General features: G+C 49.0%; 1 protein-coding gene across 1 annotated transcript; it reads right to left on the bottom strand.

Moving 5' to 3' along the window:
* Positions 1–5001: 5001 nt before the first annotated feature.
* On the bottom strand, positions 5002–9084 carry ARL4C (ADP ribosylation factor like GTPase 4C). Its single transcript, XM_054478743.2, has 2 exons — positions 7534–9084; positions 5002–5368 (listed from the first exon to the last, which is right to left on the bottom strand). Exon 1 carries the CDS (start codon positions 8553–8555, stop codon positions 7977–7979), a length of 579 nt encoding a protein of 192 aa, XP_054334718.1. The 5' UTR covers positions 8556–9084; the 3' UTR covers positions 5002–5368; positions 7534–7976.
* Between the last annotated feature and the right edge of the window lie 2742 nt (positions 9085–11826).

The raw sequence follows: 11826 nt of genomic DNA on the forward strand, positions 1-11826 counted from the left end.
CAAAACTGGCACTGCCTCCAGCAGTCAGGGCAGGAAAGGAAGTGGAGGAGGCTGAGGACGTGTGTACAATGAACATCCCTCCCTGCCCCAGGAAATCTCTGAAAGAGCTGGAGAAGGATTTTGAGGTGGGCAGAATTCTTCATGTTGCAGGTACCAGGACCACAGAGTAATATACTTTGGAATATACATTGCTTCCGGCTCTACTCCAAGACTGGTGTGGCTTGCAATGGTGGGTTTGGTTAAATTTGCGACTTTCTCTTTGGTAAAATGATGGATGCTTTGCACTGGAGTCAAGTACCTCACTTGATCATTTAGGCCTGACTCACCTACTAGAATATCAGACTTCTGAGGACAAGTGCCTTTGCCTATATCACAGTCTCCCCAGTATTGTGGGTGTCACAATTGGTTGTCCATACTGTTTTTGGAAGGCTTTTTTATACAATAAATACAGCATCCCAGCACACTTCGAATTACATAGCAATGCAAATTTTCATTCATGTAATAATGGATTCAAACACATATTTATGAAATAAACTGTTGCAGTTATCATTACTTACCATGATGCCTTTTAAATGTTACAATTGTAGTTTTTTTAGTTGTTATGAGGCATAGGCAGTTGAAATTAACTGCACAGTGAGTTAGCGTTTAAGGAAATGGAAACACCCAGGAGTAGCCATTAGAAGAATGAGAATTCTGCAAACCACAGATAGAGGAGGCTTGTTTCCCCCACAGCCACTTACTGGAAACTTCCACTAAAGATTCAATGCCCAGAATCTCGCAAGGAGAGATGTTTTCCCTTAAGAAGTCTCCTTTGGTTTACTCTCCATGAGCTGGAAGTCTTATCAGCGAAAGTGAAGAGGGAGCGAGCACCAGGGCTGTTTGGCCTGTCTGGCCTGTCTGTGAAAAACAGACCAGCAGAATTCCACTACAAGCAGGAGGGGGCATCCTGCCATCAGCGGGGAGAAGGGGTCACAGCCAAAGCATCATATGCATCCCTGCCGTGTGTGTGACTTGCCTTGCAGCTTGCACGGTGCTTTTCCATCTAGTGTTTCATTTTACCTTTAAAACAATACTGAGAGGTAGGCAGGATGGGGATTCTCAGCCTCATCCTGTAGTTGAGGGGTCTGAGGTTGAGAGGGGTTAGGCAGGTGACTCATTCAAGATCACATCCCCAAATGCAGACCCAGTGACACCTGACACTCCTCCCTGTCCATCCTGTGTGGGGTAGGCATCGTCCCCGACACAAACACTCCTGAAAGGAAAACTGAAAACAAAATTGTTCAGGGACAGAATCTGAAACAAGAGGGGTTGTCTATTCTAGACACTGGGATGTGCTAAGGAGAGAAAGCAAGGTGCAGTGCTGGGACGTCAGCAGAGCCCTGGCAGTGGGGGAAGGGGGAGGGGAAGGAGGTCACCCTTTCAAATGTCATCAGCATGAGGGTGGTGATGCAGGCTGGCAACACAAACCGTCCATCCTCATCTTCCTAGATCCAGAGCCCCAGATTTATTATTATTTATTTTTTTAGACGGAATCTCGCTCTGTCGCCCAGGCTGGAGTTCAGTGGTGCAATCTTAGCTCACTGCAAATTCCATCTCCCGGGTTCAAGAGATTCTCATGCTTCAGCCTCCCAAGTAGCTAGGATTACAGGTGCCTACCACAACGCCCAGCCAATTTTTTGTATTTTTAGTAGAGACAGGGTTTCATCATGTTGGCCAGGCTGGTCTCAAACTCCTGACCTCAGGTAATCCACCTGCCTTGGCCTCCCAAAGTGCTGGGATTACAGGCGTGAGCCATCGTGCCTGGCCCAGAGCCCAATATTTTTTAAACTGCAGAACCCTCCCGATCAAAGAGCAGCAGGTTAGTGGAGCCTCCAAGAGCCCAGCCCTTGGGTTGAAGGGATCTGGGGCTTAAACTAGTTCCACCCTCGCAGAACATTAGCTAATCTCCTCTGAACCTCGGTTTCCTCATTTGTAAGTGCAAATAAAATTAGTTGATCTCTTGGGGCCTTTGGGAGGAAAAATTATCAAGCACGTGAAGCACTTAGCATGGTGCCTAGCATATACTAAGCACTCAGTAAAGGCTGCAGTGGCTATTACCATGATCATCTAGGACTAACAGGGACTATAAACCGGGCTGTGCCTAATGTTACTATGTTACAGTAATTTTAATTAACAAATGCAAATGAGATGCTTGTCTTCTAAAAGGCATGCTATAAAAACAACTTTAAAAATTGCTTGTTTTGGTTACTTCTTTCACGCCATGCTGCCATGCTCCATGCAGAATGCAGTCACAGTTACATTCTGCATTAGGAGCAGTTCACCCCAGAGTTGTGTCTAAGGTGGTACCATTCAAAGAAAGCCACTGCATATTCTGAGAACTTACGTGGAGTAAGTAACACAGATCTTTCATTCTCACTTCTAATCTCGGGGAAGAAACAACAGGCTACTTTCTCAGAAACCCTCACATTGCAAGTTCCTCTCTGAAACTGACGCAGCCCCACGCTTAAGTTCAGAACTGGTGCAAAACAAATGTAGAAAATCCTCCAATGTCTTGTGCAAATTCTATTTTAAACGAGTTTCAGCTGAGCCAGGGAGAGCCAGAAGGAGAGGGCTGTTTTAAGGATAAGTGAACATGTACGAGACAGCCGAATGAGGAGAGAAGAGAAACGCCTGCATATCAACTGAGATTGCGGATTCTTTCCTGGCAGTTAAATGCCAAGCTGTGGGCATCAGACCTACAACAGGACACAAAGCAGAAGAGAGGTTATTCAGCTGGGCAGCCAGAGAGCTGCTAAATCAAGGACTATCAAGTTCTGCATTTGTTCTCTTCTTACTTTTTTCATGTCAAATCTTTCATCTTCACATCAGTTATATGCACATAATTTTGTCCTTCCTTGCTACCACATGATTGTGACATCAAAACAGTCTAACAGTTAACGCTGGTAACAGGATGGTTCCAAGAACCCAAGCTCTGGAGACAAACATAAAGGCACAAAACAGTAAGGCCAGGCGTCCCTGGTGTACCAAAAAAACCCTACAAACGAAGAATCGAAACCTTGAAGGAAAAGTTCAGATTGCGGAAAATAGGACAGTGGCTTAGGATTAACACCAAACTCCTCGGTTACTAGTGGTCAGAGGGATGGGGCCACTTGCAGTTAATTTTCTAGAAAACATAAAATGATTGATGTTGTCTAAGTATCAGATGTCACTTGGCTCCCCAAGAATCTATGTGTTGAATCAAGGTTAAATTAAGGTTGCCCTATAAAGCAAGGGTTTTGGTCTTTGCTTCTTCTGATTCTCTATATTTTTACTCCTGGGGAGCCACAATAGTTCCTAAGTGGTTTTTCAGCCGTTTTTTTAGGTTTCAGAAACAGCATCCTGCCCTTTTGATGTAATCTAGGTCCCAGTAATTAGTTCCTGCAGCAATGTGAATGATTAAAGTCAAGCCATGCTCATTTTTAAAGAAAAACTTCTAAACCCACATATGTGTTCACCAATGTGTAAGTTTCAACATACTTGGTTGGAGCAATGATTCATCTCACAATACTGATCTGGAAGAATAACAATATTTTGCCTATTTTCATTTAAATATTTAATAGGAGATAGTAATTTTATTTAATTCCTATTTTAAAGTTTATGACCAAAACTAATTGACAGGAATTAAGTCATTCAGCCAATATTTACTGAGCACCTACTATATGCTCAGTACTATGCTAGGCACTAGCAATTAAAGAAGATCTCCTCCCTGCTTTGAGGGGATCACAGCCTAGTGATATGGGATGTATGAAAAGTAATGGATTCAAGAGTCTGGCAACCTAAGTTTGACACCTAATTCAGCCTCTTACACCTTTGGAGGAGAAGACCACCTGGGTTGATTAGAGAGTCTCCACGTGCTTGTTTTCACTCCATTCTGGCCCAAGCCCAGAGTCAGCAGCCTAGGTTTTAGTGGGATGAGGATACCAAGAAGTGTGGCTAAAAGGGAGATTGCAAGGACCTGACTTAAAGGCCCACAGGAAGGTGAGGTTATCACACGTTCCACATGTTGTTGGCAGCCAATAACAACAAATTGAAAGCTATTGAGCACTTACTGTGTGCCAGGCATGGGAATAAGCGCTTCTCCTGTATTATCCTGCTTCATCCTCCCAACAATGCTTTGAGGTACCATTATGATCCCATTTTACATATGAGAAACTGAGGCTTAGAGGGAAAGGACTTGAGCAAAACCACAGGGCCCTAGGCACTTGAGCCAGATTTTGGAACTGGCTCTTTTGGGCTCCATGCTTAAGAGACCCCATACCCCACTAGGGTCTTAACCATCACTTAGTAACAATTAAGCCTGTCGCTTAACAGCTGCCATGCGCCTCCATATGCTACCCATTGCACCCATTCAAGGTTCTATTGGTTCTGGCCCAATCGCATTTTTCTTTAGAAAGTGGACCTTTTCTCTGCAGAGTCTACAGAATGTGAGGGTCTAACTACACCTGCTGTTTAAGAGAGCTCAAGCCTTGGACTCAAAAATCATGGACTCAGCCCAGGTACTGAGCAGAGAGACACAGCCAAGATACTGAGTAGCTTTGTAACTTCCAGCGTTCTTATATTAGTACATAGCTATTTCCAATTTTATATAATTACCTTTTTGAAGTAATTACCAATTCATGACCTTTTTAGTAAATGAGAGTGCTGAGGAAGGGCTAGACATTGAGGCCATTTTCCTAAAGGATTTGGGGTGACTCAGTGGAAGGCACCCAGATGAAGGACAGGCACAAGTGAACGAGCCTCAAATGCATACAGACTCCTGCATTTTAGCGTCCAGATCCACCATTCACGGCAGAGCTAGACCCTGACACCAAAAATCCAGAGATGATTGATATACCGATTAGAACTCCAGACACCATCTTGTGATCCATCCCTCCACTCAGCAGAGGCCTAGAGAATGAATACCAGCAATGTCAAAAAAAAAAAAAAAAAAAAAAAAAAATCCACAGAAAATCTCCGCAGTCATTTGATTGTATAAATAATTTATTTCTGTTCACAGCATCATATATGCATTATAAAAGGCTATGGAAACAAAAGAGGAGGAGGATGAGACAGAGAATTACAGCAGTAGAAAGGAAAACAGAAACCAGGGTACACAGTCCCAACACTAGAACAGAGAATTTGGGAAGATAATTGCTCTGAAACAAAACTGGCCTCCCTGTGTCTATTAGAAAACATTTCCAAAGCTCACGGAGGGAGGCCAACTTCCCCTATGGGAAACCCATTCACTCACCAAAGGGCAGAAGGCATCATAAATCACCCATTGATACATTGGTGGGGGGCTCCCTGTCCCCCTGGTGACCACTCCAAGGTGATTTGATCTGTGCTTCCTCTGTTGGGTCAGAGACGAAACGGGCTATTATTAGGTCAAACATTACAGAAATCAACTGAGACTCTTAACTAGTAGTTGATACACCACAGGGCTTTACTTTACTGCACAATTACTAACAGTTGATTGCACCCTTAAGTATTGATTATGCAAAAAACAAAATCATCTCGCATCAGTTTTAAAGCATGACAGGGTTTGAACAGTGATCTTGAACCTAAGTATTGTTATCACGAGAAGGTTACAGTATTTGGCATCTGCAATGTCACAAAATAAATATATTATTCTCTCAATAGTGTGGAACTACCAAAATGTCAAAGTGCTTAAGAAATTGTCGCATGTGAAGAAAATAAAGAAAGATGGATTTTTTTTTTTAATAATTCTATACAGAATCTTCAGATGATGGGACCAGCCCATTTAGAAATCAGTGAATATGCTGTCGATATGTAAACTGAAATCTTGCAGGCTTTTCAACACTGCTTAGCTAGACTTTCTCTACCGAGTTTCTACAAAAAGACCAGCATTGGAGGGTTACCAAATACACCGACGAAAGAGAAAAAGCAGATGGGCTGCTAGGTTTCTGCTTTTAAAAAATTTCATATAAGAATTGGGTTTCAAGCAGGAAGCCAGAACTTCTGCCTCTGGTTCTTAAATTAACATTCGGTGTGTAATGGACAATAGGCATGGACTCATAATTTGACTAACTCACATGCTCAAGCATGATCATGTCCAATTTCTACAGGCCTCCTTTGTAAAGAAATGTGTAACAATGGGGGGAGAGTCATAATTCCACCTGAAAACATGGATTGTAAGAGGAAATAAAAAAATCAAACAGTATGTTTTAAGTTTCCCTTTTGATACTGTGTTTCAGGGTAAATGACAGCTTCTGCAAACCAAGACTCAGTCCTGATTATAAAGGATTTTTAAAATTACATTATTAAAAATATGTATTTATTCTTCTTTCACTTTATCTATTTTCCAAAGCCTCTTTCAAGTAAACTGTGAAGTGCCTGAGTACCAGTGACCATGACGTCACACTTTCTTTTATCTCAAGCACTCATTGTTGTTTGCATTTGCCCAAAGTGCTGGCTGGCTCCAAAGGCCAGTTCCCACAAGAATGAATTCGGAAAGACTTCATCCTTGTGTTTTTCCTTCTCTTCTAATTCCATGCAACGAGGTCAGCTTTTGCAACAAGGTGGGGTTTTATTTTTTTGGTGCATGACATCAAATACTCTAACGAGACATTTTTAATGAAATACTTAAACCACATAGGCCACAATGAACCAAATTAGAAATCTGAACATGTCGCCACTTGCAGCATAAAGGAATATAAAAGGGCAGAGCAAAGTCTTTTTTCCCAAGGTGAATATTTCTAAGGTAAGTATTCATTTGTAAAAGTTTTTTTTTTTTTTTTTTTCCAACATGTCTGAAAACCCATCATCACGCGGTTAGTATTACAAGAGACATCCCTTGGTTAAAAAAAAAAAATACCATCTTGCAATTCAGCACACACCTGCAGCTGGTGTGCTCATCCAAACCAATCAGTAGGCTAAGAGAATTTAAAATTCCATACATATGAGTCTAGGTATTAATGCCGATTACACAGTACAGAAGGAGGTCCCTATATCCACACACACACACACACACACACACACCCCATCCAGCATTTACACCAAAAGCCTTACCCTTTAAACACCTTTAACTATCCTGCAAACAGTAAATGCATCATTGGCCACCACCTCCAATAGTTCGTCTTTTTATTTTTATTTTTATTTTTTATTTTTATTGGTCTCTTTGTGTGATAATGACCTACACATGGACAGGGTCCAAACCATCTGGAAGATGTCTGATTCCAGGCTGAAAAGCATTTCTCAACAAAACTGGTCTTCTGCAGCCACCACAAAGCACCAGGAAAAGGGCATCTCCGCGGCCATCCCCAGCCAGGCCAGCACAGAGCTCCGTGCCCGCTGCACCGTCCCAGGCAGTCCTCTGACGACCCAAACCACCACCTCCTTTGGGCCCAGAGCAGGACAAATGAAATTTCAACAGGGGCCTGCCCTGTGACCGAAAATTACTCAGCTTCACAGCCCCTGAATGTAAGGAGAGGTGGTCCCCCCAGAACCAACATGCCCCCCAAGGTGGGTACGCCCAGGGTTCTGGGAAATGCATACCTCAGGTAATTCACAGGTGCGATCCCCCAGTGGGGGCGGGGCAGCCTGAACTTCTGGCCCTGCAGGAGTAGGAAGAAATCGCTTTTGTCTTTCCGACAACTGAGCCTTCCACCTGGGGCTGGGAGGGCGGACAGCAGGACCAGCTCTTCCACTCCCCACCGCGGCCCCCCGACCTGGTCAGTAGCTCTGGCGTTCAGACAAAAGGTCCCCTGAGCTGGGGGTGGGGGGCAGGTCGAGAGCAGGCCGGTAAATCAGCCTTCGCAGCTCCTTAAGTCACCAGTCCTGCATTTGGGTGCAGAGATTCCGTTTTAAATATTCGAAGCATCGCTTTGGTTCGCTGTCTTTGTTCGCGGGCGCGGGTTCTCGCTCATCCATCCATCCATCCATCCATCCATTCATTCTTTCTTGACGCACTCGCTCGCTCCCCGGTCGCTCTGGGCGCATTACCGCTTCTTCTTCTGCTTGAGGGACTTCCTGCGTTTCAGGATCATCTCATAGAGCTTGTCCATGCCCTCGGTGAGGCCCTCGCCGATGATGGCGCACGCCGGCTGGACGTGATAGGTGGTGGCCGGGATAAGCTCGTGCAGCGCCAGCTGCTTCTCGATCTCGGCCACCGGCAGCGACTTGGGCAGGTCCTGCTTGTTGGCGATGACCAGCAGCGGCGTGCCCTGGTTCTCGGCGAACTTGGTCACCTTGTGCAGCTCCGTCTTTGCCTCCTCCAGCCGGTCCACGTCCACCGAGTCCACCACGTAGATGATGCCGTCCGTGCAGCGGCTGTAGGACTTCCACAGCGGCCGCAGCTTCTCCTGGCCGCCCACGTCCCAGAAGTGGCAGCTGATGCCCTTGGCCGTGCCGTTGCTCAGCTTGATCTTCTCGGTGTTGAAGCCGATGGTGGGCACCGTGTTCACGAACTCGTTGAACTTGAGCCGGTAGAGCACCGTGGTCTTGCCGGCCGAGTCCAAGCCCAACATGACGATATGCAGGGACTGGAAGGCCGAGATGTTGGAGGAGATGTTGCCCATGGCTCCTGGCTGCGGCGCCGGCCACTGCGGCTGCGGCGGGAGGGCGCCGCCCCCCGAGGAGTCACGGGCCCGACGTGGCCGGGCGCACCTGAGCCCCGCCCGCCGCCGCCCGCACCGGCCCCGGGGCTCGGGGTCCCCCCGGGCGCACGGCTTGGCGCGCTCAGACGCCGCAGCCCCCGCGCCCTCGCCGGCCGGGCTCGCGATCTGCGGGCATCGCGTCTCTACGCGCGGCTTTGTCTCCCGCGAAGCAGCCTCGGATGTTCCGCGCAGGAGGCTCGCGCCCGACGCCCTCCCCAGGCCTGTGCTCGCTCTGTCGCTTCCTCGGGCCGCGCCCCCGCGCTCCGGCAGCTGCCCAGGCTCTCCGCTCTCCCGGTGCCCGGCGCTCGCCTCTGGCCTGGGACGGCGCTGCTCCTGCTCCTGCTCCCGCTCCCGGGGCGCGGGCTTCCCCGGGAGTCGCTGTCCGCGCGGCCGCCTCACAGTCCCCGCAGTCCCCGCGCCGCCGCAGCAGCCGCCAGCCTGCAGCCGCCCGAGGGCTCCCGGACCCGCCCCCCTCGCGCCCCGCCCCGGACCCGCCCCCGCCCCGCCCCGGGCCCCGCCCCGCCCGCCGCCGGGGGTCAGGCGCGGTCCTCCCCGCCCAGCCGGCCGTTTTCGCGCGCTTCGCTGCGTCCCAGCCGCCCCCCGGCCCCTCCCGCGCCGCGCCGCTCAGACACAATGGGCGCGGAGCCGGCTCTTCCTCCCCAGCGGCTGACGCGTTTGCAAAAATAGCTCTCGGCTCCCGGAACCCCCGCCCGGGCCCTAGCTCGAGCCCTGCCCGGCCGGGCCGCAGCCGTGGGCGACGCAGCCTGCCTGAGGGAGTGGGTCCCGGGGTCCCAGCTCAGTGGGCGCGAGGCGGGGCAGGGCGGCCCCCAGGGTGACTGGGAGAGTGCCGCGCTGGGGAGTGAGGGCGGCGAGGCTGAGGCCTCCAAACCCCAGAAGGGACGGGACGGGGCTGGCCTCGGTGAGCTGCCAGCCTGCGCTCTGGATCCAGCCAGGCGCGTCCCCTCCCACCCTCGCGCCGCGGCTGTCGCCGGCCCCGGCCCCCAGTGACGCCCAGGCTCGCCTCCTGCCTGGGTTCCAGGGGGCTGCACCCGGCCAGCGCCGCCCTCCGGAGCCCAGGCCTGTGCGCAGGGCACCCTGGAGGCCCAGCCTTTCTTGCCCGGTGGCGGCGGTTGGGGCAGGGTCAGACCTAGGCCGCGATGGGGGATTAGAAGACCTACCTGCCCCGAGTAACTCGGACAGCTCACCCTCCCAGACATTCGCCTGGGCTGCCTCATTTCGTCCCCATCGACTCTGCTGACATCCCAGGGGAAGCGTCAGCATTTCGGGAGAGCAGCCCTTGCCACCCGACTTTGGGAACTGAGAACCACCTGCCCGCAGGTGAACTACTCCGCAGAAATGGCAACACCAGCCCCGGGGACTGAAAGAAAATGTGTCTACAGCTTGGAGCTGGTGGCACGGTGGGTTACAAACACTGATATTCCACGGGTTCCACCTCCTGTTACCCCAATTCGATGGTTTTATTCTGGTTTGTAAACACGTAACAAATGTGTATCCTCTCTGGGTGTGGAGAAAACTGAGAGCATATTATGGCAAACACACAGATCTGGGGAGAGTTGCTCCGCAGGAGACAGCAGGACGCAGCATGGGCGACCGCATCTTCCCAGCTCTAGCTTGTGAGACAGAAACGATGGAAACGGGGTCAAGGGGGAAGAAAGTGAAAATGCTAATCATTTATGAATAAAAGCTAGAATTTTAGAGAAATACTTTATCACCTTCCGTTCACAAACCACGAAAAGACATATGATATCCGTTGGTACCAAAGCATGTGAGAAGACCTCACCTGAAGGAAGGACAAGCCACCACCACCCCTATCCATGGAATTCCCAAGGCGGCAGCTGGGGCGACCATCCACTCTCCTGAGTGGGTCCGGGGATGGAAACGGAGTGTCAGGCTGGAAAGGACCCTGCCTATCATTCCGCCTAACGCTGTCCAGTGAGGTAACAAGGCCTAGGTGCCTGTGACGGCTAAAGCAGAACCTAGAGGCCCACTGCCTGCTCCAGGACCAAGGGTCTGTATGCACAAAACTGGCCACCTGCCAGCCCTCTTTCTCACACTCCACTCTACCGACACGCTGTTTCCTTCAATGAGGAATAAAGTGAGCCACCCGAAGGATAGAGTTCAACAGAAAATATTGGCTGCACTGTGCCACTTACTTCATTTTAAATAAAAATGGAAATATATTCACTGACATCACTGAAAAGTTAAGAATAAAGGTCCTCTTCAGGCATGGCTAGATCCAGGAGCTCAAAAGGAGTCTTTAGAGCAGGTGTCTCTCCAGCCCTCCTCCGTGTTCCCCTGTGTTGATTCTTTTTCCTTCTGGCAGCCTTGGACTCACATCCTTGGTTTAGATCCTGGAAAGGAAAAGGTACAACTCTTTCCCAATAACTCTAACCAAAGCCTGGAGCACGCACCCTGGATCAAGGACTGCAGTCTGGGAGGAGGGAACACACCAGTGGATGAAGCCCAGGGGCTGAAATCGGGAAGGGTGGTTCTCCAAGAAGAATCCAGGATCTGTCACCAAAAGAGCAACTCTAGTGAGGCAACAAAAACAACATATGTTGGCATAATTCATAATGATGACGTTTCCGTTATTGGGAACCCCGGGCAGACAGGACTTTGTGTTTTTGGAGTGATTTTCTTGACTCTCTTTAATGCCTGCCCCATAGATAGCCACCTTCTCATGAGATTGTTTCTTGTTTCTCTTTCTTCTCTGCCACAGACAGGGCCGAGGCTGAGCCCCAACCTAAGATGAGCCTTTGGTTTAGTAGCCTGGGACCTGGACATTTGGAAAGAGACAGATCAGACCGGAAGCCTCTCCATTCGGCTTCCACAAATTACATTTGTGTTACTTCCTTTTCCCCTAGTCAAGACGTGCTTCGATTATTAAGGTGGTAGGAAGGAGATATTTTAGTAAAGTACCTGATGTATCTTTTTGGTGCTATGCTAATTATTACCAAGAGCCTCAGTGGTTTTGACTGCAGCCTCCACATTTTGCACCACCATGATGGGGTTTAGCAATAAAGGGCTGTCTGCTGTCCAGTAGAAAAAAACAGATCAATAGACATTAATAGAGCCTTCCAGAACACAGCCATTAAACAGCAACTCACCATAATTGAATAGCAACCACTCTACCTGCTAATTTCACTTACCAGGTGAGAAGTTAATTTTACAG

The sequence above is a fragment of the Pongo pygmaeus genome, chromosome 11 (assembly GCF_028885625.2).
Source record: "Pongo pygmaeus isolate AG05252 chromosome 11, NHGRI_mPonPyg2-v2.0_pri, whole genome shotgun sequence".
NCBI lineage: Eukaryota > Metazoa > Chordata > Mammalia > Primates > Hominidae > Pongo > Pongo pygmaeus.

Bases quoted from the DNA above. Each gene is read 5' to 3' on its own strand.
- ARL4C (XM_054478743.2), bottom strand. From the start codon at position 8,555: ATGGGCAACATCTCCTCCAACATCTCGGCCTTCCAGTCCCTGCATATC.